This window comes from Myotis lucifugus, unplaced genomic scaffold (assembly GCF_000147115.1).
Source record: "Myotis lucifugus unplaced genomic scaffold, Myoluc2.0 scaffold_180, whole genome shotgun sequence".
NCBI lineage: Eukaryota > Metazoa > Chordata > Mammalia > Chiroptera > Vespertilionidae > Myotis > Myotis lucifugus.
Genome location: NW_005871228.1, coordinates 1,048,895 through 1,064,249, shown reverse-complemented (window position 1 = coordinate 1,064,249; position 15,355 = coordinate 1,048,895). Strand labels below are relative to the sequence as shown.

At 51.9% G+C, this 15,355-nt stretch overlaps 1 protein-coding gene across 1 annotated transcript in view; it reads left to right on the top strand.

The window, feature by feature from the left end:
• The window catches only part of COL15A1 (collagen type XV alpha 1 chain), a 96,433-nt gene that overhangs the window by 38,561 nt on the left and 42,517 nt on the right, over positions 1–15,355 (top strand). The window contains exons 5-10 of the mRNA XM_023760342.1: positions 433–525; positions 6,028–6,175; positions 9,451–9,560; positions 11,341–11,527; positions 12,958–13,154; positions 15,061–15,218. Coding sequence (XP_023616110.1) covers positions 433–525; positions 6,028–6,175; positions 9,451–9,560; positions 11,341–11,527; positions 12,958–13,154; positions 15,061–15,218 — 893 coding nt within the window. The remainder of the gene's footprint in view (positions 1–432; positions 526–6,027; positions 6,176–9,450; positions 9,561–11,340; positions 11,528–12,957; positions 13,155–15,060; positions 15,219–15,355) is intronic.

Genomic DNA, 15,355 nt, shown 5'->3' with positions numbered 1-15,355 from the left:
TAATTATGAAGGTGAGGTGGCAACAGGAAGGCATACTGCCAATGTAACTGCTCCCAGTGTAAAACTCCCGTGAGGAGCTGTGCAGAGATTGTGGGTGCCTTTTGAGGGAGATTGAAGGGAACCTGGACAAAATGCAAGTAGGTATGAAAGAGAGGCTGTAAATTGATTGTTGTGGGGTTTTTTGTTTGAGCAATAAAATGTGGAAGGAAACAAAAAGAATAACCAAGCATGTGTACCATGCACATGCTCTCCTCAATTTCACTCTCCCTGTGTCTGTCTGTCTGTCCCTCTCGGACACACACACACAAACACACACACACACACACACACACACACACACGTGTACGCGCACGGTCCTCCACCTGAGGCAGTTTCCCTGACTTTCCAGTTGTAAACTGCGCCCTCTACCTGGTGTCATTTGCCTCCACACAGGCATCAGGAGAGGCCAGCGGGCTTCAGGAGACAGACGGAGTCACAGATGGAGTCGCTGAGATCTTAGAAGCCGACACCTACACTCAAGCCCCGGTGAGTTCTGGGGTGCCACCAGGTCATCTGGGTCAGCTGTTAGGGGCCTGAGAGTTCCTGGAGCGTGCCTAGGTCTGACATCTTTGTCCTCAGATCGGTGACTTCCATCGTCAGCTCATCTGGGGAGAGCAGGAGGGTACTGGCCAACAGGGCATTTTGCAAAACCCCAGTGCATGGGAACACCAGTGACCTGAGTGCTCCCTGTGCTGCGGCATGAGAAGGCCGTCCAGAGGCAAACGTTGTTCTCTGCTGCCTCCCAGCTCTGTGACCTTGGGGAGCTTGCTCAGCCTCTCTGAGCCTCAGCTCCTCGTCCATAAAACAAGCCTATCTGGTGGGGTTGTTGAGAGGGTTAGATGAGATAGTGCAAGGCCAGGTCTCAGACCCATGCACGGCGTGAAGGATGTGTCCCTGAATGGCGGCTATGGTAACATCTGCTCACTCGGGACTCTGGCTATGAGAAGGGAGTCAGGGCCCCCACTCCTGCAAGTTGCTGCGTCCTCCCAGGAGCTAACTTCTGACCCCATGAGAAAGTCAGCCATCCTCCCAGAGGCCAGGCCTCCACCCTCCTGGGAACGCGCCCCGTGTCCCAGACAAGGAAGTGGTGTCGAAAGCACTGAGTCAGACTGTGGAGACACCGAGGAGCCCGCTTTAATGAAAACAGCCAGCAGTGTCTGAGTCACTGAACACAGAAGCCCAGCAGTCTCAACTGGTCTGGCTCACTCTACAAACTCATCTCAGATCGAAGAGCGGAGAGATGGAAAGAAGGCAGAGGCTATACATTATAAACCTCTGGCGACAGAGGTGTGGGTGGGGAAGGACGGGACCATAGTCTGTTAGTGCTGGAGGGACTTAACGGTCACCTCTTAAAGGTGCCCTTTCTACAGACGGGCAAGCTGAGGCCCAGCAAGGGGCAGAAAACTGGCTCTCAGGTGCATGGGCAGAGCTGAGGCTAGAGCACAGGTTCCCTATGTCTCAGCCAGGGTTCAAACCATGCCTTTGAGCTGCTGGCCTGGGTGATGTTGCCAGTTCTTGCGCAGCTTTGATGCAGGAAGTCAAGGGTCCAAAGTGGCCACCCCGGCTCTGAGCAGTGTTGCAATCCTGTGTGCCCATCAGCCCTTGGCCACTCCATCAGTATGTCCAGGGAACAGAATGGTGGTCTCTTGAGCCTTCTAGCCTGATGCTGCCCCCCCCCCCCCCCCCCGCCAAGTGCACCAGTTCACAGTTAGGAGTGAGGCCAACTCAGGCAAAGATGCCAGTAACCAAGGTGGCCCTGGGAGAGGGGAGCAGGCTTTGAGAGCATGAGATGATCAGGGGGAGGGGCTGGTCAGGGAGATTTTTCTAATGGAGGGGGCATTGGAGATGGGCAGCTTTGGACAGAAGTAGAGAAAGGGTAGGGGAAGGAAGAGGACCAGCATTTCTCAACACCCGATGTGTGGCTGGTGCTTTGTATATATGACTTAATTTAATCCTGCAACAACCCTGCAAGGGGGATGGATGCTCAGAAGGACGGGGTGGCTTTGCCAGGGTCACAGGGTGGTGGAGTCAGGCCCTAGCTGGGCCTCCTGTCGCAGCGGGGAATGAGAACGGAATAAATCCCCAAAGTGTCTGGAGAGGTGGAAAAGGCATTTGATGGGCTCGGTGGTCTCTGGGGCACCCCAAACACTTTCCTTCCCAGATTCCCCAAGGTGGTGGAGTCAGGCCCTAGCTGGGCCTCCTGTCCTGGGCCAGGGTATGCAGTGAAGGGCAGATGTGGGTGTGCACTGCAGCGGGGAATGAGAACGGAATAAATCCCCAAAGTGTCCGGAGAGGTGGAAAAGGCATTTGATGGGCTCGGTGGCCTCTGGGGCACCCCAAACACTTTCCTTCCCAGATTCCCCAACCTGCTCTCCTCAGTGGTTTTAAGGGAACCAGTATAGATCGGAGTCCCACCAAGTGTGAGTTCAACTCTATTTGTGAGGGTCGAGGTGATGTGTTAGAGGGCCCGTTTCTCTTGGGACCCCCCGCCCCATGCCAAACCCTTGTGGCTGCCCTTAGTCCTGAAGAATTGTGGCTCTGGGCCTGGAGGTCCTGGAGCTGCGGTCCTGAGGCTCAGATGCCTATCCTGGGTATCAGAACCTCCTGCGCTCCGCAGGGCACTCCCTCCCTCCAGCCTCCTTTGCAGGGCCGGGTTTTTCCATTCATCCACCAGAGGATGCACTGAGGCGGAGATGAGTGTAGCATTTTGTCGGAGACTGCCCAGGGGGGAGGTGGCAGGGCGAGTCCCCGGGGAGGGACCAGAGCGCCCTCGGTCATGTCACCCTGAGCTGGGACTTCCCCTTTCACCATCTCCTGGAGGAGCTCCAGGGCTGCCCCCCTCCAAGTTGGGGGAATTTCCCTCTCGCTCTCAGATGTTCCCCTCCCTCCCTGTCTGGCTTCTCTCTGGGAATGAATATTACTTCCCTGTCTTCACCCTTTCCAACTGCCACCCTTCAAGACAGAAGCCATGACCTGAGAACTGAATCATGGCCTTAAAGAGCCAGCCTCTCCTCACCTCCTTCCCCATTTAAGGCAGGAGTCCCTGCTACCCCATTCTTCCCCCTGCTAAGTCAGCTTCTGCTGACACACCTTTCCATTTCTGGAAAGTTCTATCTTATGCCGAGTTAGAATTAATATTCCTGTAGTTCTCAGCCCTGGCTGTGCATCAAAGTTGTGTATGTGTTCGGAGGCGGAGGGGGGAAGACAGTGAGATGGGGAGGTCTTTAAAAAAAACTCTTGCCTAGGCTGATAGTCAAACCCAGAAGGTCTGAAGTGCGGTCCAAGAAGCTGTACTTACCAAAAGCTTTGCAGGTGATTCTGACCCACAGCCAAGATCTCTCTTCCAGCCACACCCAAATTCTCACACTTCTCCAAACACACCCAACACATTCCCCTCATCCACGCCTTCACTCCTGGGTTCTGTCTGCAAAGAGAGCCCTTTCCGCCCCCTCTGTGCCTGGCCAGTTCCTACTTGTCCTTCAGGACCCGTCCGCACGCAGCCCCTCGCTGGAGGCCATGGCCAACTTCCCTCCCCGCACTTGGCTCTCACTTCTGCTGTCCCATGTGTCACATTGAATCGCAGTTTGTTGTGTCTGGGTCTGAGTCTGTGTGTCCCCATAGCTCAACAGTTTGAGGACAGCCACCCTATCTTAGTTATTTATTTCCATTTCCCCAGGGATTAACCAAGGACCTGGCACATGGTAAGGCCTCAGGAAATACATGTTGAATATGAGTGTGGGCTCAGCAAATTACCACACTTTTAATAAAAAAAGTCTTAAAACTTGACATTCCTATATTGTCACCGACCACACTGGTCTCCATCCACACTCACCCCTGAAAACCAACCGCCAAGGGTCAGCTCCCCACATTCACGCTCTGCCCTGAGCGGGGATTTGTGGCCCCCTTTTTAGGAGATTCCAAAAGAGGTTTATGGTTGACAGACTGGAGTCGGTGATTTCATATAACTCAGCCTTTGCCACCTGGAGTTACAGAGCTCAGCCCACCCTCACCTTGTTTATTGTCCTGCGTTCCCTGCGTCATCACCTGCCCTACCTGCCTCGTCTCAAAGCCCAAGTCCCTGGTAAAGAGGCTTCACTTGCAGCCACCGGCCTTGCTCCAGGCTGGAGACGGGATTTCCAGAGACCGTCAGGGGATGCGGCAGGAAGAGGAGAGGAACTGCCTATGACAGGGTCCTTACTCCCCTGCTGGGTCACCAAGCAGCTGGGAGGAATGGGGAAGTCCTAAAGGCCTTCACAGCCTGGGGTGGTCCCTGCTCTCTGCCCCCACAACGCCCCCCTGGTTCCTGCCTCACTGGGCTTCTTCAGTGCAGCCTCCTGGTCTCCTGGCCTAACCTCAACTCCCCAAACCCGTGCTCTCATTGGCACTAGGGTGAACTCTCAAAAGTACACACCTGCCCATGCCACTCCCCAGCCTAACACCCCACAGAGGGCCCAGGCCCAGGCAAGACTTCTCACCAAAGATCCAGCCCCCTCCCTCTCTCCGCCTCCTGGCTCTGTCCCCTGCTTCTGTCCTGGAATCCTCACCAAGCACAGGTTGTCAGACCCAGACAATGCTGTGTCCTTTGTCGTCCCAACGCCTTCTTCCGTCCTTGGTTTTGGAAGCTCTTTTCATTCTTCAAGGCCCAACTCCTTGAAGACCTCTAGCCTAACCTCGTTTATTGTTCTGGAGATTTTACAATACAACAAATGATATTATTTTTTTAGCACACCAATATTTCATATTCATTATTTTAAAAACCCACAACTGCAGATAACTAAAAAGATAAAACAAACCTCTTTAATCACTATCGAGGTGTTGTTCTTTCTCAAACTTTAGGATTCTAGTGATATTGATACATTGATGGGCTCATACTACGGCCCTGTCCTGCGCACCTCCATGCACTTATACCCTGTAAGTAGTTATCATTGGCCCCATTTCACAGAGGAGGAAATGAGGCCCAGTGAGGTTATATGACGTGCCCGATATAACAAAGCAAATAAGTAGAGAGCTGAGATTTGACCCAAGATTGATTGTCAGAACTGAACCATTAGATTCTAAGAACCATTAGATCCATAAGAACCCTCCTTGTTCTGATGGACCATAGGTTCATTGTTTATACACTAGATTCTGACATTAAGGAAATAATTTTCTGTTATTAGTCAGGATAGGTAAGTGATGGCTGCAGTCAAAATTAATCCGGAAGTCTTAGTGCCTTAATGGTTTCTGGTTCACATCACAGGCCCAACAATGGTCAGCCGGATCCTTCCTTTCATCCCCCAGCCCCTTGAGCTCAGAAAGAGATGAGACTGTTTGAACACTGGCAAGCCCTGTCTCTCCAGAGCCTGGGTCTGGGGATGATGTCATGACCTTTGCTGAGCCCCCACCCCTGCCAATCAAGATTTCTGCCTAGATCTCTGAACTGCTCTGTGTTTCCCACTGTTGGGGTTTTTTGTTTGTTTCTTTTTTCCCTAGTTGGTGGAGGAATTAACTGGCTTTGGAAAAGCTACACAGAAGCTGAAGTGTCCAAGAAAGGGAGCCACACCCATCTCTTATTTTCAGAGGCATCCATGGCCAGCGCACATCTGGGATTGGATTTAGACAGCGTTCACTGAATGCAGCCTACTTCATTCATTTGTGTGTTCATTTACTCATTCATTCCCTGATCTAATAGATCTTTTTTGACCACCTCCCTCCTCTCTCCCAGCCTGGGATATAGAAATGTGGTCTCTGTGCTCAGGGAGCTTCAGCCAAGTCTGGCAGAGTCTTGCTGTAAACCGAACAGAATTAAATGACTCCTACATGCACTTCTTTCAGGGCCTGGCAGGTTGGCCAGGTACACAATAGGCAGGTCTAAGCTTTCTTCTGGGTTTACTCAGAACTTTGTGGATATATTATTTTCTCCAGTGATATTATTCACTGCCCTTTCCCCCTGCTTTCCTGCCAAGTAAATGTTTTTGGGTCCCTTTTTTTCTTTTCTTCTTCCTTCAGCCTAAAGAAGCAAAAGTTGAACCCATTAACACACCTCCAACTCCAACCTTTCCCTCTGAGGATTCAGAACTTTCTGGGGAGCCCATACCTGAGGGGACCCTGGAAACCACCAACCTGAGTGCCATCCTGAACAGCAGCGCTGAGCAAGGCAAGTCCTGGGTGTGCCTTTCGCATATGGTGGTTTTCTATTGAGTGATGACTGTGCGTCAGCCTGGGTGACGTATGGAACATAGAGCACCTCATCCAACCTTCTGCCTTTGACAAACAAGGTGGGGAAATCAAGTCACCCGGCTGAGGCTCTTTGGCTTGTAAATGGCAGAGGTGGCTTTTCTTTTTGGATAGCTGAACGTTCAGTCCCCAGACGACCCCTCCAGAAGGATCTGGGGTTTAACAGAAAAGCTTGTAACAATTGTTGCTGCTTATTAAGTACCTACTGTGGGCCAAGTGTTTACATACGTCATCTCCAAGCCCAACCACACATCTCCGAGTTGCTGTGATTAGCTAGTATTTTACAGATGGAAAAACCAGTGCTTGGAAAGGTAAGTGACGTGCCCACAGTCACACAGCTCATGAGCGGTGGGACAGAGCCGGTGCCCAGGCCTCACTCCAGAATCCCCACCCCTCCCAGCCTTGGCCACAGAGTCCCTGATTCTCAGAGGGTCAGGCCCTCTAAACTCCTGTGTGGCACATGTGGGAAAACCAACTGATGACCAGAGAGGGGCAGGCCCCGCAGGTCAGCCGCAGGCCCTGGGGCAGTCTGGCCTCTTGGCTCCCCATCCAGGACTCCGGTCCCTACCCAGCGATACCGAGGAGCACTGGCAAAAACCCAACTTCTGACACGATCCCCAGGCAGCAGCTAGTCGTGTGTGTGCTCAAGGCCCGAGATCGGCCAGCGTGTTCTGCCCTTTCTCAGAGGGATAACTGTTTCGGACCAAAGTGAGAGCCAACGCCAGGGCACCGAGATTTAGGTACAAGGCCTAAAAACAACCCAGATGCCCACAGTAGGGACTGGCTGAGCAAATTATATTTCATTCATATGTGCAGCCCTGAACTTGGTGATGCAGAAGATTGAATGGCCCAGGGACATGCTCCACTGAAAAGCACCTTTCAAAACTGTTATGTGTGCTGTGACCCTAACTTTGAATATGTTATTTATATTTACATCTACCCATAGAAAACCATGTGTGTGTACGTACATGTGTGTGTGCGAGAATGATATACAACAAAATGCTATGAGTAATATTTTCTGGGTGGTAGGATTGTGGGTGGTTTTAATTTTTTTGTTTGTAGTTCAGTAGTTTACATGTCTTTTACAATCTTACATATCACTATTCTTTCTACTTCTGCCATCAGTAAGTGAATGTTATTTTAATAACTAAACTTGGGAAGTCTGTGGGTGAGAGAAGGTATGCGGTTCTGAACAGAAAAAACTGTCTGATAGTTTAATAAAGTCATAACACAGCCAAGGAGTCAGGGTGTTGCTGTGGAAAGACTGTGGGGCTGGCCGGGAGCAGACAGTTTGGACGAGATCCCTCTCAGCCACCTATTGGCTGCCGGGCCTGGGCAAGTTGCTTAACTTTCCCAAGCTTCAGATTCCTTCACTGTCTGTCCACAGTCCTCCATGATGAGAGGAGGTGGAAGTGGTGCAGGGTCCTTGCAATGCTGTTCTCCTGGGTGGAGTTGGGATTTCTGAGGACAGGCAAGGAGGGGGCAGAGGCTGTGGGGCCCTGGGGTGAGGGCCTGTCCTAGACTGAGGGGTGGGTTCAAAGGAGGTGGGATTCAAATCCAGACAGGGACCCAGATCCAAGCACAACTTGCCTGTTCCCTGTGATCAGCCAGACGCCTTCTCTGGCAAACAAAAAAGGCCAAACAAAAGCAACGGGACTGGCTGAAATGTTCCTGTTCTTGTTGGGTAGAATGTTCAGATGGTGAAGGAAATGGGCCTGAACCCAGAGAGCCCGGTCCCAGGCTAGGGGAAGCCACCCAATAGTTTTATTCAAGTTTCCCTGACACCATCTTGCCCCAGGGCACACACTACCCTCACCTCCATCCTCCAAGAGGTGGGGACTCTGAGGCCTGGGGTCTGGCTAGCTGCTTGCACAGTCCCCCCTGGTGGTAGCAGCTGGAAGGATGCATGAGAGTTACAGGATGTGTGTGTGCAAAGGATGCCTTGAATAATGCAGCACCTATCTGCCCCCTCCCCTCCACACACATACACACTGTTCATACTATGGAGCATGCATGCACACAGCATGTGTGGAAATGTCTGGGCATGGGACAGATCGACCTGGCTTCACGGGCTTCTTCCAGCCACTCCCTCTCTGTGGGGCCTGTTTCTCCTCTGCAGATGGGGTTAATAAATAAGGTGCTAACATGTGGGTCAGAGCAGGACACACACGGAGTGCATTGATAGTGGGGAGACTGAGAATGTGGGGTTCTGTCCTGACTCTGCCCACCAGCTTCGAAGTGGTGGGAAGGTCCTTATAGGTAGTTGAGATAGGCTAGTGGGAAGATTAAGTGAGGAAAGGCATGAGACATGCTTAGCCCCGGGTCCAGCCTGTATGTAACACACATGTATTCATGTTATATAATTTCTTTTTCTTTGCTTTAGGACTCCATGTGTTTTTTAAATTGCAAAAGAAATATGTACTTGTGGTAACAGTTGAATCAATGAAGAGTTGCATGCACCAAAAAAATAGTAGTTTCTTCAGGAGGAAACCGATATTAAATATTGAGGTTTAGCCAAGTGTGTGTTGTTTATCTATACACACACATATCCATATATATCCATATATTATATGTATTCTATAGTGACTATATTAATTATATGATGTTGATAAAACATGAATACTCATATGTAATTGTTTTCCCTTTACAAATATAGAACCACACCGACAATGAAGGAACATTTATCCATTGCTAACTCTATGCCAGGTGCTGTCCTTGATGCTTTCCTTGTATTAATGTCTTTAATCCTTGTAGCACATAATGAGATGGGAATTATCCCCAGTTTACAGATGAGGAACCTGAGGCACAGGCTAACGACTTGCCAAAGCTGGGTTCCAGCCCTGCAGTTGTGGCAGAAACTGTGGTAGAAACCACATGTACCAGTAATGCTGCTTTCTGTTTGCTCAGCCAGCCCCTACTGTGGGCGTGTGAGCTGATTTTTGACCTTGTACCTAAAGCTCAGTGCTCCAACGTTGGCTGTAACTTTGGTTTGAAATGGTTACCCCTCTGAAAAAAGGGCAGAAAATGCAGGCCGATCGCAGGCCTCGGCACATGTAATACTGCCTTGGATTTTTTTCTTATTTTCTATTAATCCTGTATCCTGGGCATCTTTTCAAGTCAGTCGGTGAAGAGGGAGCTCTTCTTTTTCAAGACCACAAAGTGCAGTTATTAATTACAGAACGCCTGCTTCCCCAGGGTCTGGTGACATCCTGAATGACACTCTGGAGGAGGTCGATGCTATGAACGGGGTCCCCGTTACAGACCCTGGCTCCGGGGATGGGGCCTTCCTTCATGTCACTGAAGAGGTGAGTGAATAGTAAATTTCATTTGCTATGTCAGTGGTAAATATGTTTGCTTGTTTTAGACTTGATGGTGACTTGTATTGGGCACTCCAGGGGGCCACGAGGGTTTTAGTTGAATATGGGGGAGACTGCCTCCCTCCTGCTGGGACAGGGGCAGCAGGAGGCCCAGGGCTCCAGAAGCTCTCCAGGGATGCACCAGGGCGAGATGCAGCTGGTCCTCACACCTGCCGGGCAATGAGTGCTGGGTCCTCACCCTGGCACCTGCCTCCCTCCCACCCAATTGGGAAGATGCACAACCTTTTTCGTTCTTTGAGCCAGAATCAGATTAGCTACATGAGAGTCCACTCTGTGGTTGGGTAATTGGCTTTTAGACCTGCAAAGCCAATTTTTAAGATGCTGGATACAGTTGGATACCAAAGTTAAGCAAAGTATTTTTCTCGCAATGGCCCACAGGGTCAGCTCATCCTTTTCGCTGTCCTGGGATGAAAATGCTTATACTCTCCGAGTCACGGCTGATAACAGCCTATTTCCAAAGCCCAGTTCAGTGTAGTATAAAAAAAATGCAGTCCCTTTGTCTCCCAAATCCCATGGACTACGTATCCAGCTCACCAAACGGTTTGTAGTGAGCAGAAGGGAGGGGGGAAACGATTTCAAATTCTCTCCAAAGGAATTCTCACTCTCCCAATATGGGGTACTTTCATTTTCTTATATAGCCCGGAGGCAGGGGGAGAGGCTAATGCCGGTGGAACTGATTTCACTTCATGGTCTCTCAGCGCATCCCACATAAGTGGCCTGGTTCCTTCTTTTAGCATGTGGAAGGCACACGATGACTGTGGAATTGTACTTAACTTGTACAATTAATTAGTCAGTTGTACTTAATTATAAAGCCCTTTGGGACTTTAGCTGAAGTTGTGTCAGAAAGAGTCTCATTTTACTAGTAAAATCTGTAACTTCATCTTCTCTCCTGTGTGTGTGTGTGTGTGTGTGTGTGTGTGTGTGTGTGTGTGTTTTGGACAATAATTCTGTAAGGACATGATATGTTATACGAAAAAAAGGTTCTGCTGTCAAATAAGTTTAGGAAATGCTCCACTTATTTCTTCCTTACAGGCTCTGAGAAATCCTGCAACAAGGAAATCTATCTAACCTTGATAGGCTTTCAGTATCCAAAAGAACTACACTTTTGCAAACAAAACAAAACAATCCCCAATTAAAAAACAACAACCATCTTGGGAAACTGAGGTCAAACATAGTCAGTTTGGTAGCACCAGCAGTCAAAGCTGCTCCTTCCATTTCCTGCATCTGCTGTGTAACCTTCAGGGAAGGGTGTGCATCCGAAGGAAAGTAAGTCACAGAGAAAGAGAGGAAGCAGGTGTCGAGGCTGAGAAGATGACGGAATTGCTGCCTGCAGGTCGTGAGGCACTGTCATGGGCAAAGACTGTCCTCTTGTTCCTGTGGCTTCTGGATGGACACGTGGGAAGGTTGCAGGGAGGCAGATGCGTCCAGATAGAGGTGTCGGAGCGGGAGCAGGCTGGCTCAGGAGGCAGTGGTCTCCCAGCCACTGGTGTGTGCAGACAGGTGCTGTGCAGTCTCTTCTGGGATGCTGTGCTTCTGGGACTATCATAGGGCTGGGGTGAGGTCCAGATAAGGAAGTTCTCAGAGGGAAAGAGGCTACAGAAATGCAGGTTGAGAGAGAGGTACGGACATTCTGTTCTCTCCAGCCACAGGCACGCTGATCAGAGCTGTGGGCCCACTGACGTGGTCCCTTGTGATGTCTTTGTTTCAGAGTCCACACACTGAAGAAGACTTGGCAACGACAGCAGCAGCCAGAGAAGCCGATGTGACCATCAGCACTGCCTGGGACACCGAAGTGGCCGTCAGCACTGCAGGGGAAGCCGAGGGGGGCAGTGTGCCCACCGGGGGCCCGGCCCTCTCCATGTCCACCCAGGACCCTGGGAAAGGGGACACTCCCAGTTAGTATCTTGGAGTGCATGCTCCACTTCACCTCTTTCTGGGGGGATGGTGGGCATCTCAGTGGAAGCAGTCGCTGTCAGAATGTGGATTACAGCCTGTGGGACCAAGTTTGAGTGATTTGGAGGCTGAGTCATCTGTTGACTCATTCAGCAGATGGTGGGTGCTGCGCGGTGCTGGGCACCAGGTCAATAGGGCAGACTGCTTCATAGGGACAGAGGGTAAGAGGTGCAATAGGAGAAGCACACGGGGCTCTGGCAGCACCTCAAAGGGGCCAGAGCCCAGACTCCAAGCCTTCCTGGGGAGAGGATGCTGAAAGTGAGACCAAGGGGATGCTTAGAAGTGGCCTAGCAGATAGGAGTGGGGCAGGTGTTCCGGGAGGTGACCCAGGAGGAGCAAAGGCCTGGAGCAGTGGTTCTCAACCTTGGCTGCACATTAGAACCACCTGGGAATCATTTTAAAATCCTGATTTCTGGGCCTCATCCTCCGGAAATTCTGTTCTTGTTATGGGGTGGGGCCACAACATTAGTACAAAGAAACAGAATTTCCGGAGGGTGAGGCCCAGAAATCAGGATTTTAAAAAGATTCCCACGTGATTCTAATGTGCAGCCAAGGTTGAGAACCACTGACCTGGAGGCATCAAGACCCGAGGGCCAGGTGTGAGCGAGGAAAGGCAGGGAAACGTGGCTGACGGGGCCTCTGCGTCTGAGGAAGCCATGAGAATGAGCCTGGGCGTGTTCAGCAGAAATGGGAAGTTGCTGAGGGTAGTAAAGAAGGAGGTGATGTAGTCAGAGTAGGTTTTAGAAAGTTCGCCTGACCCTGAATGGAGAAAGGATGGGGGAAGCAAGCCTGGAGGTAGAGTGTGGTTCGCTGGCTGTGTCTCCTTCCAGGAGAGGGTGGTGTTGGCTCGCTCTGGGTTTGGTTAACAATGTGAGATCCTGCCAGGATTCCCACTGAGTAAAGGATGGGAGAGCAGGGCATGAGCTGGGTCTGTCAGAGGGACTATTGGTGACCTTGGGGAGGGCCATGAGGGATGGAAGGCAGAGGGCACTGGGCTAGGAGAGTGAGGAGAGCAAGTGGTCAGGGAGGCCACATAGCCCCTCCCCCTAGAAAGCTGTGCATCCGGGACTGGGTTTTGTCCCAGCTCCATGATTTGGGCCCTCAGTGGAAGCTTCACTCTCCGGAGTAGTGGAAGGTAGATGGCAGCTGATGAGTGCCAGCCATTGAGGTTGGCAGGAAGGAGCGGGATGAACACACAGGCACCATACTGGACAGGGTGCTCACACCTTGGGTGGTGTGCAGGTCAAGGTTTCTGTGTGGGTGCCCCAGTCAGAGCAGTGGTATAAGGCGAGGTCTGGGATGTGCAAGTGCTTTGAAGCAACAGGACACAGGTGCAGGAGGGGTCCTGGCTGCCTGCTCCCTCCAGCCATAGGGCTGTGGATCACTGAGCTGGTCCCCGTGATGTCTTCTGTTCAGAGTCCAGACGCTGAAGAAGGCTCAGCAGTGATATCAATGGAGGAGGCTGAGATGCCCACCAGCACTGACAGGGAAGCAGAGGCCAGCACAGTGCCCACCGGGGAACCGGCCTTCTTCATGTCCACGCAGGAGCCTGAGGAAGGGGTCAGTCTGGTAAGGTGCTGAAAAGTTGAAGTCATGGCTGGGAGTAGACGTTGCCCTCTCGAAGGGCCAGTCTTCATTCTGTGCAGCAAATCCAGAGGAGCCCGAATGGGTTGGGGGCACCTTCCTGACCAGATACTCCCTCCTGAGGGGTGTGTAGTGAAGCCCCTGCAGGTCCTTGGAGAGCCAGCTAGGGGGGTGAGTCAGGGACATGGGGGTGAGTCCCAGGGCTGGTACAGGGTCACCGCCTCCACCAGCAGGGGTCAGGTCCAGGCAGGAGTTGTGCTGGGCCCTGAGTAGGAGAGGTGAGAGGGCTCAGCCATGGCCTGTATCTGAGCATGCATACAGGCTGTCAGAGGGTGGTGGAGAGTTGGGGTGCAAGCAGGCCCCACAGGGTCTAAGACCCCAGCCAGGACTTCTCAGCCTTCTCCTTGGGGGTCATGGGGACTCTGTTCCCAGCTCCTAACATCATGACACTTGGCAAGCCTGTTCCTGTAATGTCCCTAGAATGAGTATCCTACAAGTTCTTCAAGCTCAGCAGACTTAAACCCGAACTCATTTCTGCTCCTCCTGCGTTCCCAGCTCAAATGAATGGGAACATCATATCCAATCCTAATCCAGATCCTCTTCCCTCTTTCTTCCCTCCCACATCCCATCAACCACAAAGTCTTATTGATTTTTTTACCTCAACACATGGTGGACCCCACCCCTTTAACCCTTCTCCAGTGCCAGGACCTTGCCCTGGACTGAGCCCCCCAGCCCCTGCCCAGGAATTGGCTGAGGCTCCAGCCTGGCCAACCCCATCAGCCTCTCTGATTCCTCCTGGTGGGGGCAGCCGTCCTGCAGACACTGCCACCCCACCTGGCCTACAAGGCTAGCAGGGTCTGCCCTGGCCAGCCTCACAGACAAGGTCTTGGGCCCCTCACTTCCCAGCTCTCGGCCTCTCAGCCTTGCTGACCTTATAGCTCTTCCACGTCCCCCTTCTTGCCTCAGAATCTTCCCATTCCATCTCCTCTCTGCCCAGAACCCTTTCCTCCCCCCTCCCCTCCTTAGTTCCTGCTTAGCCATCAGAGTTCAGCTTCAGCACCACTTTGTCTGGGAGATGCCCGCCCAGATTTGCAAAGTCTCCCCACAGACACGTTCATGGTACCCGCACTTCTCCTCGTAAGGTCTCGTCATAACTATAATGAACAATAAACTTGGTGACTAGTTCATTTCTGGCTTCTCCCAGGCTGCAAGAGGCAGGGATTATATACGTCTTGTTCATCAATCTGTCTTCATCCCTGCACATGGCGGGTACTTAATGCATATTTGCTGAGTGAGTTATTAGCGGGAGATGTCAGGCCATCACACACCCACAGCACCGGCCTTCGGAATCATTCCGCACATTTGCTCCCAGCCTTGCACCTCTGGCCTAACATCAGCCGGTGACACTCTACAGTGGGGAGGCTACGTCCTCACCAGCTGACAGCTCTGCCCACCACTGGGCAGTTACATGGTCGATTTTGATGAACCAAAGGATCACCATCACCTTCTTTTCCTTCTTCTTCTTCTCCTTCCTCTCTCGACCCTCATCCCTCATCCCCCCACTTCTTTAAAGGCAAAGCCCTTATCACAAGGTGAGACAACTAGGCACCAGGCCCCAGTTCTGCCAAGTCTTGACTCGGTAGAAGTTAGAACTTACTCAGCAGGGCTGTGGAGGTGGCAGCTGTCCAGTGAGTGAAGATGTGCAGGCTCGGTGTGCTGGAGGGGACCCTGGGAGATGGAAGGGACCATCTAAGAGGTCTTAGATGAGCAAGGGAAGGGGCGCTGTGGCCATGCCAATATCTGATGGCCTGGCCGTTTTCTCCCTGCGGTCACGCACACCCTCCAGAGGCGAGGACGAAGTGGCAGGTCCCTCGCGCCAATTTTGTTTCAGGGTCCAGTCAGTGAAGGGAGTCTGACAACAGCAGCAGCTGCTGCAGAAATGCCCCTGAGCACCTGCGAGGACGAGGAAGAGGAAGAGGAGGCCAGCAAGGCTCCCACCGGTGGCCGCCCTCCTGGCACACCCACAGCAGCCCCTGAGCAAGCGGTCACGTTTGTAAGTGCCTCCCCCATTCTCTGTGGCTCACAGGAAGCAGAGAGGGCAGCATCCTGAGTCAGGAGCAGCTGCCTCCTTCCCAGCCGCAATGCCCATTCAGCTTTGTCAGAGCCGCAAAGGGGGGCGGGGGGGC